Genomic DNA, 19,498 nt, shown 5'->3' on the forward strand with positions numbered 1-19,498 from the left:
GTTTGTGACTTCCCTTTAAAAGCATTCCTCAGCTCTGTCTTTCCCAGTCTGATCCAATCTCCAGTCTGTCTCTGCTGCCTTCAAAAATGCAGGATGAAATGGAAACTTGATGCTCTCAAAAATGTATGCTCCTAGGGAAAGTAACTGCAAACAGATACCAAGTTCTGTAGCAAAGCAGAGCTCCTCTGCAGGAGACTGCATGGACCATGCTGGTGTTGGACACCATAATTCTGTACACAACAAAGAGTGCACAGTTATGGAACACCCAGGTGAGGTGCAGAGAAACCCACTGGCAATGAAATGCCACCGTTCAAATTGCCCCACCAGTCAGACTGCCTGTAAAACTGGTTTGAGATCATCCATCACCTTAAAAAAAGGGTTTGGTGGTTTGCTTTTCCTAGGAGAGCATTTCCAGTTTGGAAGTGAGTTTAGGGTTGTAGAGGCAGCGATGCAGAGGCTGTGCCAGTGAGTCTTTCACAGACCAGTTGCTCTTAAGAATCAGCAAAAATGTGGGAGAGCTTGCTTCCAGCCACTAGATCCAGCACACATTTGAGCCGGGAGTGAAGTGTGGCTCAGCTCCAGCCAAAAACCAGTTTTAGCTTGGGGAGAGCAGTAGTTCTGCTGAATCCCATTGGAATTAAGCAGCAGTGGTCAGAAAGCCAACCAAGTTTTTGGAAACCTGCCCAAACTAAAGGCTTGAATGTGCTCCATTCTTCTCCTAAGAACCTGATGGAGAACGTAATATTAGTAGCACCAGTAACATCAGTAGAAGTGTAACTCTTCAACCTGGAGAAGAGAACACTCCAGGAAGACCTTGGAGCCCTTTCCAGTGCCTAGAGGGGCTCCAAGAGAGGTGGAAGGGACTTCTGACAAAGGCATGAAGTGGCAGGACAAAGGGGAATGGCCTTCAGATGAAGGAGGGTAGATTTAGATTTAATATTAGGAAGAAATTCTTCCCTGTGAAGGTGGTGAGGCCCTGGCACAGGCAGCCCCGAGAAGCTGTGGCTGCCCCATCCCTGGAAGTGTCCAAGGCCAGGTTCAAGGCTTGGAGCAACCTGGGATAGTGGAGGGTGTCCCTGCCCGTGGCAGGAGGTAGAATTGGATGGACTTGAAGGTCCTTTCCAACCCAAATAATTCTGTGGTTCTATGAGATACTGATTTGTACATGTGGATTTATGGCAATGCATTTACAATACATTAAGTAGTGAATCTACAGCCAGACCTGTGGCAGAGTATGCACATTTTTCTTCCAAAATTAGAGGTGTTTCAGGAGTTGGACTTGATGATTCTTGTGGATCCCTTCCAACTCAGCATATTCTATGATTCTGGGTGTAATGAAGAATCCTGCAGGGCTGCTCTGTGCCACAGCCAAGTCCAGGCAGATTCTGGCACTGAGTTAGGAGTCTAAACAAACAAACAAACAAGGCTGGAAAAGTGAAGAATGCCTTGGGATTAAAAATTAAATGGGAGGGGGAAATAACCACCAAATCTAAAATTGGGAATGAGGATTAGGTGTAGGTAGCAGAGCATTAGCCAAGAAGGTGATGCTGAGGGGGTGTGTGTTACTGAGGGTCAGTGGTGTTGGACTGTCCTGAGCACTTTTGCCACCGGGGGAGTGAATTTGTCCCTTCTAAAATTTCCCATGGGGTCCCAGAGGTGGCAGTTCTCACTTTCCATGGAAAACACGGTGTTAATCAAGGGGAGCTCAGCTGAAATCAGGGAACAAAGCCAGCCTGTGTCATTAAGGGGAAAAGCCCTTTAGAGTGCTTGGCATCAGGTTTGTCCCATGCTGCCTGATGGGGCTCAACACCTTATCCCCAGTGTGTGCCCCTTCTTCCCTTGTGGCTTGGGCCTGCCTCTGGCTTTGCTGGTCCTGTCCGTGTCCTGCAGCCGTGTGTCCATCCAGGATCCTGATATGCTTAGGCTGGCAGCTGAGCTGGGAACAGAAGGACCCAGGCAGGAATTCAGGACCTCACCCCTGGTGAATCCCAACTCCCCAAATTGCTCCTCTTGTGTCCTGGCCTGAGTTCTTTCCTAGTAATTCAATTAGCAAGTAATTTTCCCTGAAGCATATGTAGCAATACTCAGTTGGGAATTAAGATCCTGTTGCTGTCACATCATCTTCCTTCCACCCTGAAAAAAACAGGTATTGAAAAGAGCAGAAGGGGCACAGAAGGTTTTTTTTGTTGTTTTTTTGACATATATTTGCATTCCCCAACTGGGTCTGCCCCTGTGCATCCTTTTCCCTGGAGCTGTCAGGGGTCAAGCAACTGCAGGACAATCCCTGACCATTGCAAGGTCCATCGTGCTGCATGGCTGGGCAAGCAGAAGATCCCTGCTGGAGCTGGGGAACTGAGCTGCCTGCTGGTGTGTGGCTCCTGGTGGGCTCCCCACCACCATGGCACCAGCCTTGTGCTCCTGGGCCAACCCTTTCCCCTCCTCCCTTTGCAGGCAACATGTGAGAGGGGCTTTGCAGCCATGGAGGAGACGCACCAGAAGAAGATCGAGGACCTGCAGCGGCAGCACCAGCGGGAGCTGGAGAAGCTGCGGGAGGAGAAGGATCGCCTGCTGGCAGAGGAAACAGCTGCCACCATCTCAGGTGCCAGGGGGACCCCATGGTGGGACAGGATGGTGGTGATGGAGACATGGGTGGCGTTGGCTGCTTTGATGAACAGAGCAGGGATGGGATGAGGGCTGGGTGGGCTGCACAGGGAGATGGGAATGGGCTTGTGGGAAAGATGTTCTAGATGGAGGTCCATCTCCTAGTCATCCAGGAGCCCATCTCCTGTTCCTTCTGCAGGCTTGGTACCCCTGTCTTTGGCTGTTACACAGTCTGATCTGTTTTGCATTCCAACTCTGAAAGGCCTTAGTCATTCCTGTGGTTAAATTATTGCCAGTTCCACACTGAATTCATTCTTCAGTGCACCAGGGAATCTTAAAACACTGGAGTTCAGGGGTTCTGCATTAGGAGTCCCACAGTCCAGGAAACAATATGTGAAGGGGACAATCATTTGGACTCTGTTAAAAAGCAGGATTTGCAGAAGCCCCTTTGCAGCTGAAGGGGCCGTGAAGCAGTGGGAGACTTTCTGGGTGACTTTGGTTTTGTTGTCTAAGAAATGAACAAAAAACTCAAAAACCTACCCGTGGGTGGAGGGTGCTGGGTGCTAACACTGTGCTGCCCCTCACAGCCATCGAGGCCATGAAGAACGCGCACCGGGAGGAGCTGGAGCGGGAGCTGGAGAAGTCCCAGCGCTCGCAGATCAGCAGCGTCAACGCCGACATCGAGGCCCTCCGAAGGCAGTACCTGTAAGACCATCGCTGTCCTCTGTTGCCATCTGGCAGGGAGATCATGTGTGGGAGACCCTTCTCTCCCATTTGATTCTGGTGATGAGTTTGGGGTTATTTCTGGGGCCTCTTCCCTAAGTGCCGACCCAGCTGCACCCATCAGAGCCTCCTGGTTGCCTGTAAACTTTCAGGCTCCAGGTCATTGTGCCCTCATTACCCAAAATAGCTGCTGTGTGGTCCCCAGAAGTAGCAGATGAGTAGCCAGTGCTGCTTTTCATGCAGCTGCAGTAGCAGGGTCATTCCAAAGGAAGCTCTGAGATTTCCATGGCAGGGCTGTCCTCCCATGGGAACTGAGCAGAGCTGCCTGTCAGCTTTATCAACCTTGATACGTCTATGTAAGTTGGGGAGGTGTGCAAATATACCTGGACCCAGGTGCCCAGAGCAGACTTAGAATCCTGGAATGGTTTGGGTTGGAAGGGACCTTGAAGTTCTTCTCATTCCAGCCCCTTGCCTTGGGCAGGGACACCTTCCACTATCCCAGGTTGCCCCGAGCCCTGTCCAGCATGGTCTTGGACATTCTAGGCATGAGGCAGACACAGCTTCTCTGGGCAACCTCTGCCAGGGCCTCACCACCCTCACAAGGAATTACTTGGCATTGATAGATTTTGATAGCTCTCAGCTCAGTTTTTGGAAACCTGAGAGAGTTTTGCCACTTAACCTCTGAGAGGACAAACTCCTGTCCCTTTTGGTGCCCAAGCATGGCTCTGCCAGGAGAGAGAAGAGTTGACTTGCTCTGGGCTTGAATTTTTTCCCCAAAGGGAATATGCAATCCTCATCCTCGGAGCTTAACTCCTGTTGGATTGTCCTGGGATGCTGAAGGAAGAATGGGCTTGGGGATGTGTGTGTGTGGATAGGGCACTACCCCAGGTGTGTTGTGCAGGGAGGAGCTGCAGTCGGTGCAGCGGGAGCTGGAGGTGCTTTCGGAGCAATATTCCCAGAAGTGTTTGGAGAACGCCCACCTGGCGCAGGCGCTGGAGGCTGAGAGGCAGGCCCTCCGCCAGTGCCAGCGGGAGAACCAGGAGCTCAACGCCCACAACCAGGTGAGGCTCCCTGCCCTGGTGACCGTGGGCTCTGTGCTGAGCCGTGTCCGTGCTCCCCCTTCCCACAACGGCTCTCCTCCTCTTCCCAGGAGCTGAATAACCGCCTGGCTGCGGAGATCACGCGATTGCGGACCCTGCTGACCGGGGAGGGCGGGGGAGAGGCTGCTGGGTCGCCTCTCACGCAGGGCAAGGACGCCTACGAGCTGGAGGTGAGCTCTGCAGGGTGGCACGTGGGTGGGCACGAGTGCTGTGTACCCCAGGAGCGTGTCACAGCCTGGGAGCGTGTCACAGCCCGAGCGGTGTCACAGCCATCTGTCCCCAAGTCGGCTCTCATGGCTCTGATAACAGCACTGTTACCATGAGCTGCATCAGGCCAGGAGACTCTGGGGTCCTGATCTCCTCACCACGTTGAGCCAGACATTTACTCTTCCTTCTGCAGCCCCTGCTTGTCACTGGGATCCAATCCATGCAGAACAGTGGGGACAGAAACTGGGGTGTGCAGGGAGCACATCAACACTGCAAGCTTGGGCAAGTTCCCAAGAGAACCAGGAGAAGATTTTCTTGTGAGAAGCAGAAGATGGGTGGACCAGAGGCTTTGTGGTGCTGGCGTGGGGCTGAGTCTCCAGCCCTTGGCTTGACTGCTGCTGGGTAGAGCAGGTGTCACACCGTGTCTGCTCGGGTGCAAAAATGCTGTTTTTTGTTCCCACAGGTCCTGCTGCGGGTGAAAGAATCTGAAATCCAGTACCTGAAGCAGGAGATCAGCTCCCTCAAAGACGAGCTGCAGACAGCACTGAGGGTAATGCCAGTGGTGGTTCTGCAAATCCTCTTCCTGTGCTCTGCTCCTGAGTGTCTGTGCTTAGATTTCAGCCCATTTACACCTAGATTTGAAACCATATTTAATTTTTCCCCTGAATGTAATTCAATATCCATTTTGGTGTCATCAGTAAAGCATTCCATGCATCAACTTAAGACTTATCCGACAAAGGAGACAGTGTGGGAAAACATCCCTTTCAGCATGACTTCCCATTTAATGTCACATCAGATCAGATTTAAATGGCACAAACAATCAGTGTTAGAGATCTGCCCAGCCTCGCAGCGGTGGAACTGGTTTGCTCTGGACAAGCCAAGGCCATTTCTGGGAATTCTGCTTGAATCCTGTGTCTTGGCTAAAATGAAAAGCCACTAAGAGCCCTGTAGCTGAGGGGCTGCAGGCACGGGCAGCACTGTGTGCTGGCCCTTGCTCTCAGCTCTCCGCCTGTCTCCCGGGTCGCTGTTGGAAGCAGCTCCAAGGGGGTGTGTTGGTTGCCCTGGCCAAGCCTCTCTGCCGCTGCCGGCTCTTCTTCCGACAGCATTTGCCAAGCTCCTCTTGAGTGCATCCACAAACCCCTCGGCTCCAGCTGTCTGTCTGGCTCCAGCGGGTTGTTCTTGTTCCCTTGCCAGGATAAGAAATACGCCAGCGACAAGTACAAAGACATCTACACGGAGCTGAGCATCGTGAAGGCCAAGGCAGACTGTGATATCAGCAGGTTGAAAGAGCAGCTGAAAGCAGCCACAGAAGCTCAGGGAGAGAAATCCCCTGTGAACACCACTGTATCGGGATATGGTCAGTCCTCCTCCAGCAGCTCTAAGCAGTCCTGGGTGTCCCGAGCTAACACGGGAATCCTGGAGTACAAACCCTTGTGTAGGAACGGGTCTGAGTGTAGGACTTGGTCTTCCAACCCAAAGCTGATGGGCTTTGAAAGCCTTCTGGCATTTTGCATCAGGAAAACCTCGTGATGCACGATGCCCAAAAGCCCCCTCTGCCCTTGGGGCAGTGCTGAGAGTTGGGCTCATCAGGGCATTTTGCTGGGCTGGGAGGGCAGAGTCCCAGCCCTGTCCTTGCAGGAAGGCAGTGGGTACCAGGCTAATCCCACTTCTTTTGCTTCTTCCCAGATATTATGAAATCAAAAAGCAACCCTGATTTCTTGAAGAAAGACAGATCCAGTGTTAGCCGGCAACTAAGGAATATCAGGTCAAAGGTGAGCTCAGATGTCCTGCCCAGTGGGGTGGGAATGAGGAATGCCCAGCATTTCTCTTTGATGGGGATCCCAAATGGGAAGAAATCGGCAGGAGAACAAAATTAAGATTTTCCCAGCCACTAGTGCTAGCCTGGATGTTTTTTTTTACTGCAAAAGGACTGACTGTGCAGCCAGGCAGGGCCCACTCCCCCACTCCAGACCCTGCTCAGATGGAGGCATGAAGCTGCTCCCTGGTTGGAAAACAGGCTGATGTTCTCCTTTTTCTTTGGTCTTTCACAGGAGGACTATCCCAGTATCTGCTCCTTCTTTTCAGTTGAAATATAGGTGGAAACGTGCACATCATTCTAGTTTTAGTGTTCATCACTGCAAGATTTTTTGTCTTTATGTGTATCAGCAATGTCTGGGTCCTGGGCATATTTAACACACACTTTGTTTGTGTGTTAACATGGTGCAGATGGCCCTGTGCTTCTGTGGTCCTTCTGTGCTTTCTGTTGATCCCAAAGCCCAGTGATGCTGTGCCAAGCTCTCCTTGGCAGCCAGTTCCATCATGTGGGACCGCAGGGATAAGGAAGGGCAAAATAATGCTGATCAGGAGTCAGCATTAAACACAGGGCAGTTGGGAGGAACCTCAGCATGAGCAAACCTGCTTTGCCTCTCACCTGGTGTCTCTTGCTGATGTTTGAAGTGGTTGGGCCCTTGCAGGGCAGGCAAAATACTTTGACTTGTGGGGAAACACTCGGAGCTCTGCGAGCAGCAGCTCCTCAGCTCGGAGCATCTGCACTGCACCCAGTGAGCAGAGAGAGACTTCTGCACATTTTGGGACAGCCCAGACCTGCAGGGCCACTCAGATGTTGGGTTTCCCTTCACCACTTCAACTCAGATCACTTTCTGTGTGGTCCCCATGTACGTTGCTTGGTGGGGAAGGAGAGGAGGAGAAGAAGCAGGGGCTGTGCCAGGGCATCGCCACGGGACGGGGGGCTGGGGCTGCGCCAGCGCAAATTCATTTGGGATTTATGAGCTTCTTCTTTTGTTTTTTGTTCTTTCTTTGTTTTATTTTGCTTTTTCCTTCAACAGTCCGTTATTGAGCAGGTCTCATGGGATAACTGAAATGAACCCGAGTCCAGGTTCCCTGCCACGTAGGTAAACACACCGGCACCCGCCCAGCGCCGCAGCCACCACGGGGCGGCCCAACCTCTGCATGCACTGCTCACACCTCCCTGCCAAACTAGAGCAAACTTCTCCTCATGACTGACTGACGGGTTTATTCACTGCTAATTCTTCTCCTGGGCGAAGGGGAAGGGGAGGGGAGAAGCCAGTGTAGCCAAGATCCGTGTGAAACGCAGTCTCTCTGCCTCTTCCCTGGGGGATATGGCTTTTTGTCTTCTTGCTCTTCCCACCCTCACCAACACAGCTCATCATCACGGAGAGGATTTGGACATGGTGGGGCACGTTTTCCTGTTTACTGTGTTGGGAGCGTGGGACACCGAGTGTGCATGCCTGAATGACTCTGCATGCCTCAGACTAAACTCCAGCACTGTCCAGGTCTCATAGGAAAACGCCTGTTTTGCTGTTAGCCAGGTGCAGGAATAGTCTGAGATGCCTTTAAGTGTACTTCCCATAACAGCCCAGAGCATGTAAAATGGTCTCAGCCACCTCAGCTGCAGAGGGAATGTCCTGAACTGCCCTGATTTCCTTTATTCACAGTTGCTGCTTTTTCAGGTTGATCCATGCCTGAGCAAGAGTCTTCCTTACTCAGTAACCTTCTTTTCCTGCTCTCCATCCCTGAGCCTCCAAGGCTTCCAAGCTCATCCAGCAAAAGGGAGGGATCTGATAAGAAATTAGTCTGACTCTCATGAGCCAGATATCTCTATTATCTGGAGAAATAGTGAATTTCCTGGCCTAAGGCAAAGACTGAGGTGGGAACACGTGCAGAGGGAGGTTAGGAGTGGGGAGCTCCGAGCACAGTGGATGGAGAGCCCCAGGAAGTCTGTTGGAAGATCCCTTTATCACAGATATCATCCTACATTAGTCTCACTTCATCAGGCTCTCCTCATCAGCAACTGAAATGGTTGTGGGACTGCCCGGGGGCTGGATTTGCTGGAATTTGTGCCATCAGGCAGAACAGGCTGATGATTCCTGGTGTCTGTTTCCATCCACTGAGAAATCAGATACAAGAACTGGAATGCATGAGCTGCTGCCGTTTAAAGAGGCCCAAAGTAAACTTCCTTTAGGAAGTGTGTGCTCAGAGACTCTCATCCCAGGGGACTCTGCTGCCCGTTGGAAAGAGAGCACACAGCATTTGGAAATTCAGTCCAATTTAATGCTTTCATTTCCATGCTGCCTGGCAAAGCCCTTCTGTGTTTGTGGGCCTGTGGGAGGAAAAACATTTCCAGAAATACAGTAACCATGGGAATCTGCACAGCCTTGGGGCAAGTTTATTATGGAGTCCTGCCTTGATAAATACATGGGAAGGAAAATGCAGCCCAAAAGTACAACCTGCTGCTGTGGTAGAACAGTCCCACAGCCAGGGAAAGGAAAGGAAAGGAGAAGGGAAGGTGGCTGTCTGATAATAGGATCGTGGAATCACAGAATGATTTGGGTTGGAAGGGATGAAAAATCATCCTATTCCAACCCCCTGCCATAGGCAGGGACACCTTCCACTACCCCAGGTTGTTCCAAGCCCCATCCAGCCTGGCCTTGGACACTTCCAGGGATCCAGGGACAGCCACAGCTGCTCTGGGCACCCTGTGCCAGGGCCTGCCCACCCTCACAGGGAATATTTTCACATCTAACCCTGCTCTCTGGCAATGGGAAGCCATCCCCTCTTGTCCTGTCACTCAGGCTCACTCCAGAGTCCCTCTCCAGCTCTCCTGGAGCCCCTTTAGGCTCTGGAAGGGGTCCTAAGGTTACCTTGAGCCTTCTCTTCTCCAGGCTGAACAATCCCACTTCCCTCAGACTTTCCTCCTAGGAGCTGATTTCCATCCCTCCACTCTGTGCCTTTGAAGGTGCCAAGGCTTGGTCTGTAAAGTAAATAATGTTCCAGCTGCAGCATGAATTCCTTGCAAGTTCCAAGGAGCGGGCTGGCAGGCAGAGCTGTGGGGTTGGGACAGGCAGTGGGACACAGAGGGGCAGAGCCCTGGCTATGGGGGCTGTTTTTAGGGATGGGAGGTGGCGGTGCCTCCTCATCTACAGGGACAGCTCAGCACCTAATGCTTTACTCTCCTCAATCTCTCGTGCCACAGGTTTGGGGCTGCAGGAAGGAGGGTGCTGGCATTAGGCTGGTGCATCCCCTCAGGCTGGTTTCAGTTTAAAGCTGTCCTACAGGAGTCAGGCAATTTGTTCCTGGGCTTCTGCCCCTCTCAGCAGCGTGCTTCTGAGTCCCCATGTGTAGCTGATGGATTGTACAATTCCAGATGCCAGGGGGTTGCTGGCCAGCTGAGAGTTGTGCCTTGAAATCTGGATGCTGCATCTGAATTGGATCAGCCATCAGAGCCTGCCAGACCTGAGCAGCATTTAGGAGTCCCCTCTCTAACCGTGGGCTGTCGAGGCATCTTTGGCTTGGGAGAGTCCCAGGGTGGGGTGAGAGAAGGGGTGGGATGGTCGCTGGCAGCACACAGCAGTTTCCAGGGTTTCTTGAGCAAATCCTGCATGGAGTGGAGCCAGGACTGTCCCCATGGGTGCTGTAGTGGTGTGGGAGACAGGGAATGACCAGCCTGCAGGTCCTGCTCAGCATCCTGGGGCTTCAGCATTGCAGATCCCAGCGGCCTGCCTGGGGCTCCCCCCTTTGGAACTGCCCCATCCAGCAGTGCCCTGTGAGGGGCTCATTCCCCAGTCAGCTAATCCTGCTTGCAGCATGATGTGCCTCTCATCTGCTTCTGGTTCGTCACCTGGTCCATTTGCAATCTCACCCTGTCTCAAGGCCCTGCCCACCAGTAACAGCCCTCCATAACCGTGTGTTCTCTCTCAGCATGTCACTAATCCTCTGCCCAGGAGCCCATTCCTCGCTGCCACGTCTGTGCCTGGGCATCGCTCCGTCCCCGCGCGCCGCCCGTGCCCCAACGCTCTCTGTCTTTTGTCTCTCCCAGAGTCTGAAGGAAGGCCTGACTGTGCAAGAACGCCTGAAGCTTTTTGAATCCAGGGACTTGAAGAAAGACTAGTTCTCCCCGCTCCGCTTGACCACGCGCACCTCCCAGCTTGAGGCAGCACAGCACCAGCACCGTTTGTCTCTCGTTCCTCACGATGTCCTCGCTGTCGTTCGTCCCGACGCCCCGACGGGACCCGGCGCCGCGGTGGCGGTGCCCCCCTCGCCTCCCCAGCTCCTTTCCCTGCTTGTGAGATGCTCCAGAGACTCTGAGAGGGAGAGGAAGGGATTGGAGTGGGGTGTTCCCCCCTCTCTCTTCGGCGCTTTGTAGGAGAATCCTTTCTTTACTGTAAACCATTACACTAAGTGTCAGTATTAAGGCTCAGCAGCCTGTTAATAAGCTATAGCTCCGTCGGGAAGAGCGAGCAGGGCCTGGGTGGTGGCAGCCAGACCGAGCTCTTACTGCTGTCTAGAGACCCCGTGCTCAGAGCACACCAGGAGCCTGATCTAACCATTGATCTCGACTGCATTACTTGCACCTACAAGGGGGGAAAGCCGGGGGAAGCTGTCGGGGAGCGCGAGTCCGTGCCGGCGTCCGCAGCCTGGAGGTACAACACTGACATCTCGCTGGAGAAGGATGCAAGAAGTGATCCTCCTGCCCCGTGACTGTGCCGTATCCTGAATGTAGGTGCCACCGAAGCCTGGCAAGCTTTGGTGGCTGCCAGGTGGTTATGGATGGGGAGCTGCAGCTACTGAAGTGCACCATCGAGTCGACCCCGTCGGCGCATCCTCGCTCCCGCCTCGCTGGTGGTTGGAGTTGGTGTTCCAGGGGCCGAGCTGTAAGATCACTTTCTTGCCTCTGTTAGATCAAGCCCAGCACTCTCTTTCTCTCTTTTTTTTTTTTTCCTTTTCTTTTTTTTTTCTTTTTTTTTTTTTTTTTTTGCTGTTACTCCCTTCCTCTCATTGAATCTCGTGTATCCCAGGGTCTGTGCGCATGTGAAACTCCCTTTTCCTAGTGAAAGGAAACTAGAGTAGAAAGTAGAGCCAATATTGACTGAAAATGCACAGTGCTCAATGCATATAATGCTCATTTTTTACCAGCTTCTTGAATTCAACTCTTCTTGTCAGCAGGGCAGCTCCTATTTTAATTCTTTAATCTTTTCCTGAAATAAAGATCTCAAAACCAGTATATGCTTCAGACCTTCTCAGTCCTAATAGCTTCTGTATTTAAAACATACAATTTAGCACCATGAGACAGATAAATGCATACAAACCAAGGGATGAGGAGCTGGTAGCACTACATGGTCACAGCTAGCTGAGCAGAGGCTTCCTAGAAGAAGCCTGTGCTGCTTTGCAGGTGTGGAGCTTCATCCCTGGATAAATCTCAAGGTGCCACCTGGAAGGTCACCAGGGCTGAAGGAGACTGGCACGTTGGCTTCCCAGCCTGGCTGGGATGTGGAAGATTCCCTGGCCTTCATCCGGAGCAGAGCTTCCTCTTGTCCTTCAGGCACTCAGCCAGGGTTGAGGCCAGCATCTCCCAGTGCTTCCCTGCTGGTTTTGGGTCTGGTGGTGGTACAGACACAGCTCTCAGAGCCCCACGGGACTGGTGAAGCCACCTCCAGTCCTGCCAGGCTGCACCAGAGCAGCTGCTGGAATTCTCTTGATCCTCCTGGGAGCAGAATCTCTTTTTTCCAGCCACAAGACCCTCAGCAGGACATGTGTTACTGAACCACGGTGGGAGTCAGGCTCTTCTCCAGCTTGTGTGGCCTTGCCATGGCCAAGTGTCCAGCTTGGCACCTCACAGCAGCACTTGGCAGCTGGTGCTGCCCAGAGGAGCCCTGCTTGTCCCCAGGCAGGATGGCAGCACCTTGCAGGGGGCAGAGCAGCTGTTCTGGGATGCTCCACGTGCCTGGGTGTGCCTGGAGGGCCTGGAGGTGGGAGCAGGGTAGGAAAGATGCTCAACCTGTTGGACACAAAGCCTTTCCCTCGTCAGCAGTGCTCTCAGGTGTGGGTGTGCAGCCAGGCACTGCATCTGAGTTCACCTCAGCACTCCCATGATCTGGGCTCTGGAGAACCTGGGGTGTTCCTACCTGTCCCACCTGGATCACCTCTCCAGCCACTTTATCCCTGGCTGCCTGGTGAGCTCTGATCTCCTGGCAGAGGCCATGGGAGGCAGCCTGGATTTGGGATGGCACGTGGGCCTTGTCATTGTCATTGTCATTGCTCCTCCCTTGCAGGATGTCACTGGCTCTAGGAGAACCCTCCTCCTCCTCCTCTTCAGACTTGGGATGGGACTTGGCCCTTTTTAGCAGAACATTCTGGTCTCCTTCTTGCCATGTGGACCCTGCCCTTTCTGAGATTCCCCAGCAAATCCTGCTCATGTGCTCCAGCTTGTAGGAGCAGATGTTTCCATGGGGAGTTGGGCTCCTTTGGAAAAATAAATGGAGAATCTTGGTCTGCTGTACAGACAGGGCTGAGCAGTGGCCTTGACCTCACCAGGATCAGCTGCGCCCCTGGGGCAGTGCTTGGGAAGGATGTTTGGGGTGTGTTTAGGGTGGGAGCTGTGAATTCTGGGGGTCACTGAGAGGAAGAGGAGGGAGGAAGGTCCCTTATGCAGCCAAATGTTCTGAACTCCTGCTGAGGGTTCCAGGCTCACTCTGGTGAGTCTGAGCATCTCTCCAAGGCAAGGTGGGGCAGCACTTTACCTGCCTTTGCTGTAAAGAAAAAGAACCTGCAGCACCAATAAACAGCCCCAAACTGAAATACTCCCGCAGAGCCCAGTACTTGAAAATAAAGGGAGAAGTCCTTTAATTCATAGCAATGATCCTCAGTTATTCTCCTGCTTCTTCCTGCTCCTGACTTCATCCATCTTTTGGGATTAATCAGTGGCTATTTAAATTAGACAATGTGTGGGCAAGCTGCTGCATGCTGCATCACTCCACACTATTGATAGAACCAAAAAGGGAGGTTTAGGAAAACTCGAGTGCAGCAAAGGCACAGGTCTTGGAGCCTTGTTTGGCTCCAAGTAATCTTCTTTTTCCCCAAGTAAAATTTTCCTCCCATTTGCATCATCTCCCCTGAGCCAGACTGAATCCTTCTTTAAATGTCACCTTTTCTCATGTATTAAAAAAAGAAGTAAATTGTGTTCATTTGTTTCAAAAATAGAACTGCTTAGAATTGGTGCTGGCTTGCAAACCAGAAAATGCCCTTTTATTTTGGTAGCAGAGAGCTGGGCTGCAGTAGAAGTGCTCACATTTTGTACTTAATCTATTTGATGGCACTTCCATACATATTTGTCCTGGTTTGGATACTCAGTTTGTTGTGGACACTCAAGCACATGCACACTCGCTGTGGTCTGCCTTTGCTCTGTATTTTTTCTCATTTTTAGGTAAAGGAAAGCTTTCTTATTCTTACTCTTTTTTAAAAACAAAAGTAATTTAATACCTGTATAGAATTCCAAGTGTGCAGTGTAAATATTTATTCCTCAGCAGTTTGCAGAGGGTTCTCTTTTTGTGACTGAGCTGTGGGTTTGATTTTTAAGGCTTGTTGTAGCACAGAGGCCCCACGTGTGGGTTGGGAGAGGAGGAAAGAGTGTAATGTGTCCAACCCACCCCATCTGCCCTGATAAACTGCTTTTTTTGGGAGGTTGAGGACTGTTATAAATACCTTTTCAAACCTTTTCTGCTGTTCTATGCCTTCAGCTTTGAAGGTACCTGTCTGAAGATTGTGTACAATCTGTTTGACCACTGTAGCCTACTTTGCTGTAGATTTGGGGTATTTTTTTTCAAGTCAGAGGACTCCATAATCTTGTGTTTGCTAGCAGCATCAACGCTGTGCATGTGCAAACTGTGCCCTGTTGTTCCAGAGAGCAGCAACAACTCCCTGCCAGCCACAGCCCCCTGCACACACCCCCATCCCACGAGCTGTAACCCACTGTGTGCGTTTAAACACAGTGGAACTGCAGCAGCAAGAGCCAAGGCACTGCTGCAGACACGGGGAAACAACAACCTCAGTGCGAGGCTGCTGAGGAAACAGAGGGTGTGGGATTTACTAGAGAAACCTGACAAGTTGGTACCAGCTGGACTAACCCAGCTGGCTCTGAACTTGTGAATAATGGGTGTAATTAGCATTATTTTCTTCATGCTTTCTTCACCCCGTGTGCGGGACAGGAGGGCTCACTGTTTGTTCTCCCCTAGAGAAAGCAAAGCATGTAAAATACTGGAGACTATGGTAAGTAGGAAGCAGGAATCCTCTGGCTTGGCCCGTGTCCACCTTCCTGGAGTTCTGGATGACTTGAGGGTTGAAAGAATCATTTGGAAGGATGGAGGTTTTGGGGAAAGGGAGGGAAGGAAGCTCTGTGAGGCTGAGGGTGGTGTCTGATGTAGCAGTTCAGGTATTCATGGCCACTCTTCCTCAGTGGCCTGGGAACAGCTCGGCCTTGGCTCTGTCCTGGCAGAGCTTCACCCGCCTGCCCAACGATGGGGACTCGTTCTGGGTCACATCTGGGCACTGTGCCCTGCCACGTGTGCCTGGCAACAGCCCAGGGGGACTGTGAGCACTGAGGGTGAGGGAGTCCTGGCCCAGAGCTGTTGCTGTGATGATGTGACACAGCAGCCAGCCCTCAGCTCCAGCTGTGGCCGAGCAGGGACCGGCAGTGCTGGGATGCTGCAGCCTCAGGGCTCTCACACATCATTCTTTTCCCTGCAAAGGGGAAGGCTGTGGGAGGCTCCTGTTTCTCCATGTGTGCGAGTTCCTGTCTCCTTCCCTTCTCCCTTCCACTCCCAGTTTATTCCAGTGCTTTTTTAAGAGCCACCATTCCTGATCAACTGCTTGCTGTAATAGAAACGTCACTTTTTCTCACTGTATTTATTCCTTACAAACCTTGTATGACGTGCTAGGCTCCCCTGGATGTAGCTGATCATTTTTACTTTGTAAATATAATTACTTAACTTTACATTAACTATATGGTAATAAACTATTTTTGCACCACCCTTTGCATGCCGTGTGTAACAGGTTTCTATTTCTAAAAAGAAGGAAGAACAGGGCAGAGGTCAGAGCATGAAAAGGGATGTTTGGTTTTATGGCTGCATTTCACATAGGAAATGTAAACAGGCAACACTTCAACAGCAATAATATATTTTAAGCAGTTTAAATCTAGTGCTCCTGAATGGGATTTACTGGAGAATGACCTTCCCTATATACTTCCATACAGGTAACATAATTTTCTTTCCCCCATGCAAACTTTCTCAGAACAAATATAAAATCTGGGGATGTCCATGTATCATAAATATCTTAATAAGGATCTACAGGAATTATAATTCAAAAGTCAGATGAGGCTGTTGATGTTTTCTGTGAAAATGGTTTATTTAACAGTGCCAGTCACAGCACTACTGGTAACAAAATTAGTAACAGAATATAAAAATCTCTTTTCATTTTGAGAGATATTAAAGCATTTTCTATTCAGTATAAAACAATTCTTACATAGACACAATTTCAAGTTTGAAATTCTTAGGTTTACATCATCTTTGTTCCACACTGGGCTGTGGGAACAGAGATGTCACCTCCCTCCCCTGGCTGTCCCCACGCTGGTGCTGTCAGGCGAGGGCACAGACCGTGACATGGTGTCCTAACCTGAAGGAACCAGGGTTTCCAGAGCCCACCTGAAGTGGGTGACCCAGCTCTGGCTGTGTCTGCTCTCCAGATAAATACTGATCCCAAAGAATCATTTCTCTCATTTCCTTCCAGACTTCCCTACACTTCCTTGTTGGAAGAGAAGCTGTCATTACCATCTGTGCTCGATGGTTTTACACAGCAGCTCTGCTAACCTTCAACCAAAAGAAACATGTACACAATCAAAACCTAGAAATTGTTGCTATTTCCCACCAATTTTGTTTTACCAACTTTTAAACTTTAATGCCAACAAGAAATGTAACCAAGGCACTTAATCTATAGAAACTCTTAACTCTGCTGTAGCCCTCTTATCTCTCCCTTCTTTATCAGTGTAGAGGGCTACAATTCCACTTGGAATTGGCTGTAATTCCATTCCATATCCTGAGCTGGAAAATGTTCCTTTTACCACTGAAACACACGCTCAGCACTGTATGAACACACCTGGTCTGCACCAGGGCACAGCAACGAGCTTGCCCCAAGTCTTAATGCCTATGGATGCAATTCTGTCACTGTCACCCTCACAACCAAACGCTTGTGACATTCCCTCTAGCACGGGAATGACCCACAGCAAGGGATCTGTGCCATTTTGGGGCACTTCGCTTCTCTGGAGACATTTACCAAAGTTACACCCAGATGGACAAAACAGTGATAATAACAAAATCCGTGGGTGTTACCATGCTCCACTAGCCCTGTGAGGCAGCTCAATCATTTACTGCCTTTCGGGAAAAAACCTGTAGTTGGCAGGATTGTACTCCTCCCAAATCCTTTCAAACTCATCCTGAAAAGCCTTCACATACTCGGCGTCCTCCACCACCAGCACGTTCTCCCGGTTGTTCTGGATGGCCTGGGTGGTCCAGTTGAGGGAGCCTGTGATGAGCATCCTCCGGTCCACGATGGCGAACTTGTGGTGCATGTACCCGCTGTGCTGGTCGTGGCGCACCTGGATCCCTGCGGAGACACGGACGCGGCTCAGCGCGGGCCGGGGCCGCGCCCCGCGCTCCCGCCCCCCGCGCTCACCCGCGCGGCGCAGGCGGCCGATCTGGGAGCCGTGCAGCCCCATGAACTGCGCGTCCGTCACCAGCCGCACGCGGACCCCGCGGCGGTGCAGCAGCTGCACGGCTCGGGCGAGCTGCGGGCAGGAGAAGGAGAAGAGGCAGAGGTCGAGCGAGCGGCGGGCGGAGAGGAGGCGGCGCACCAGGCGGCTCAGGGCGGTGTCGCCGCTCGGCAGCGGGCACGGGCAGGGCCGGGCGGGCGCCCCGGGCTCGGCAGCCTCGGCCAGCAGCGCCTCGATGCAGCAGGGCTGCGAGGGGAAGAACAGCACCTCCCGCACGGGCCGGGCCCGCCGCCAGGCCGCCACCGCCAGCGCCACCGCGGTCACCGCCGCCGCCGCCAGCGCCGCGCCCCGAGCGGCCCCCGCCGCCCTCATGGCCCGGCCCGGCCCGGCCCGGCCCGGCCGCGCAGCCGCGGCGGAGGCGGGCGCGGCCTGCGGGAGGAGCGGCCGCCGCACGGGGCCGGGCCGGGCTCTGAACCCCGGGCCCGATCCTGCCCCGGGCTCTGAAATCCCGGCCCCGACCCTGCCCCGGGCTCTGAACCCCGGCCCCGACCCTGCCCCGGGCTCCGAACCCCGGCCCCGACCCTGCCCCGGGCTCTGAACCCCGGCCCCGATCCTGCCCCGGGCTCTGAAATCCCGGCCCCGACCCTGCCCCGGGCTCTGAACCCCGGCCCCGACCCTGCCCCGGGTTCCCAAACCCCGGCCCCGACCCTGCCCCGGGCTCTGAACCCCGGCCCCGACCCTGCCCCGGGTTCCCAAACCTTGGCCCCGACCCTGCCCCGGGCTCCCAAACCCCGGCCCCGACCCTGCCCCGGGCTCTGAAATCCCGGCCCCGACCCTGCCCCGGGTTCCCAAACCCCGGCCCCGACCCTGCCCCGGGCTCCCAAACCCCGGCCCCGACCCTGCCCCGGGCTCTGAAATCCCGGCCCCGACCCTGCCCCGGGCTCCCAAACCCTGGCCCCGACCCAGCCCCGGGCTCTGAACCCTGGCCCTGACCCTGCCCCGGGCTCTGAACCCCGGCCCCGACCCTGCCCCGGGTTCCCAAATCCCGGCCCCGACCCTGCCCCGGGCTCTGAACCCCGGCCCCAACCCTGCCCCGGGCTCTGAACCCCGGCCCCGACCCGGCCCCGGGCTCCCAAACCCCGGCCCTGACCCGGCCCCGGGCTCCCAAACCCTGGCCCCGACCCGGCCCCGGGCTCCCAAACCCTGGCCCCGACCCGGCCCCGGGCTCCCAAACCCTGGCCCCGACCCAGCCCCGGGCTCCCAAACCCCGGCCCCGACCGCTGAGACCTCCCCAGTACCACAGCCCTGACAGCGAACCCTTCACCACACACCGAGCCCTTGCAGCGGATGCTGCGGACACGCAACACATCTTCTAATCACAGAATGGTTTGGGTGGGAAGAGATCCCAAAGATCATTCACTTGGGCTAGTGGAAGGGACACCTTCCACTAGCCCAAGTTGCTCCAAGCACTGACCAGTCTGGCCCTGGGCACTTCCAGGGATCCAGGGGCAGCCACAACTTCTCTGGGAACCTGTGCCAGGGCCTGCCCACCCTCACGGGGAGGAATTATTTCCCAATATGCCATCTAACCCTGCCCTCTGGCATTGGGAAGCCATTCCCTCTTGTCCTGTCCCTGCAGGCTCTTGTCCAAAGTCCCTCTCCAGCTCTAAGGTCTCCCTGGGTCTTCTCCAGGTGAACACCCCCAGCTGTCCCAGCCTGGCTCCAGAGCAGAGCAGCTTTAACCCTTGGAGCATTTTTGTGGCCTCCTCCGGACTCGCTCCAGGAGCTCCACATCCTTGTGATGAGATGGGCCCCAGAGCTGGAGGCAGCTCTGCCAGTGGAGTCTCACGAGGGTGGAATAGAGGGTGACCATCACCTGCTGGCCCCTGCCGGGCTGAGGGGACAGGGGTGGCACAGCTGGCCACAGCTGTCTGTAAGGGCAGCCAGCAGTGACCCAGCACTGGCTCCATCACACGGCAGCTGCAGCACTCACCGCTCCCAGCTACACGCTGCTCAGCCAGGCAGAAATCGCACTGGAATAAAGAATTATCCTGCCTCAATCAGTTTGTCTCTGAGGCGTATCGTTTGGAGGGAAGGAGAGTGCTGAAAGATGTCTGCAGACATGATTTTTTTGTTAATTAAGTTGTGCACATTCCAGCTCTCGCTGACGGCAAAGGGAGCACCCGTGGCCTCAGCTGCGAGCTGCAGGAACCTGCCCAGGCAATCATTTGGTAATCCCACGCCCAGATGTGTTCTGGCAGGCAAGCACAGCTGGGCTGTAGGTTCACTG

The 19,498-nt window shown here is 53.5% G+C and overlaps 2 protein-coding genes across 8 annotated transcripts in view; one reads left to right on the top strand and one right to left on the bottom strand.

Moving 5' to 3' along the window:
- MPRIP (myosin phosphatase Rho interacting protein) overlaps nt 1-15,475 on the top strand; it is a 76,994-nt gene extending 61,519 nt beyond the window's left edge. For 3 of the 7 annotated variants that reach the window (XM_021549872.3, XM_031506135.2, XM_021549816.3), the window contains 8 exons: nt 2,452-2,599; nt 3,189-3,306; nt 4,226-4,385; nt 4,475-4,594; nt 5,095-5,181; nt 5,826-5,988; nt 6,318-6,403; nt 10,489-15,475. In XM_021549872.3, the coding sequence (XP_021405547.2) occupies nt 2,452-2,599; nt 3,189-3,306; nt 4,226-4,385; nt 4,475-4,594; nt 5,095-5,181; nt 5,826-5,988; nt 6,318-6,403; nt 10,489-10,560 (954 nt within the window). In that variant the 3' untranslated portion in view covers nt 10,561-15,475. Of the gene's footprint in view, nt 1-2,451; nt 2,600-3,188; nt 3,307-4,225; nt 4,386-4,474; nt 4,595-5,094; nt 5,182-5,825; nt 5,989-6,317; nt 6,404-7,477; nt 7,544-10,488 lie in introns of all 7 variants that reach the window. The other 4 variants (XM_021549880.3, XM_021549825.3, XM_021549833.3 and 1 more) reach the window with 3 other exon arrangements.
- A 1,021-nt stretch (nt 15,476-16,496) lies between these two features.
- PLD6 (phospholipase D family member 6) lies at nt 16,497-17,580 on the bottom strand. The gene is made up of 2 exons (XM_021550314.2): nt 17,172-17,580; nt 16,497-17,102 (listed from the first exon to the last, which is right to left on the bottom strand). Exons 1-2 carry the CDS (start codon nt 17,578-17,580, stop codon nt 16,864-16,866), a joined length of 648 nt encoding a protein of 215 aa, XP_021405989.1. The 3' UTR covers nt 16,497-16,863.
- Between the last annotated feature and the right edge of the window lie 1,918 nt (nt 17,581-19,498).

The sequence above is a fragment of the Lonchura striata genome, chromosome 16, assembly GCF_046129695.1.
Source record: "Lonchura striata isolate bLonStr1 chromosome 16, bLonStr1.mat, whole genome shotgun sequence".
Lineage (NCBI taxonomy): Eukaryota > Metazoa > Chordata > Aves > Passeriformes > Estrildidae > Lonchura > Lonchura striata.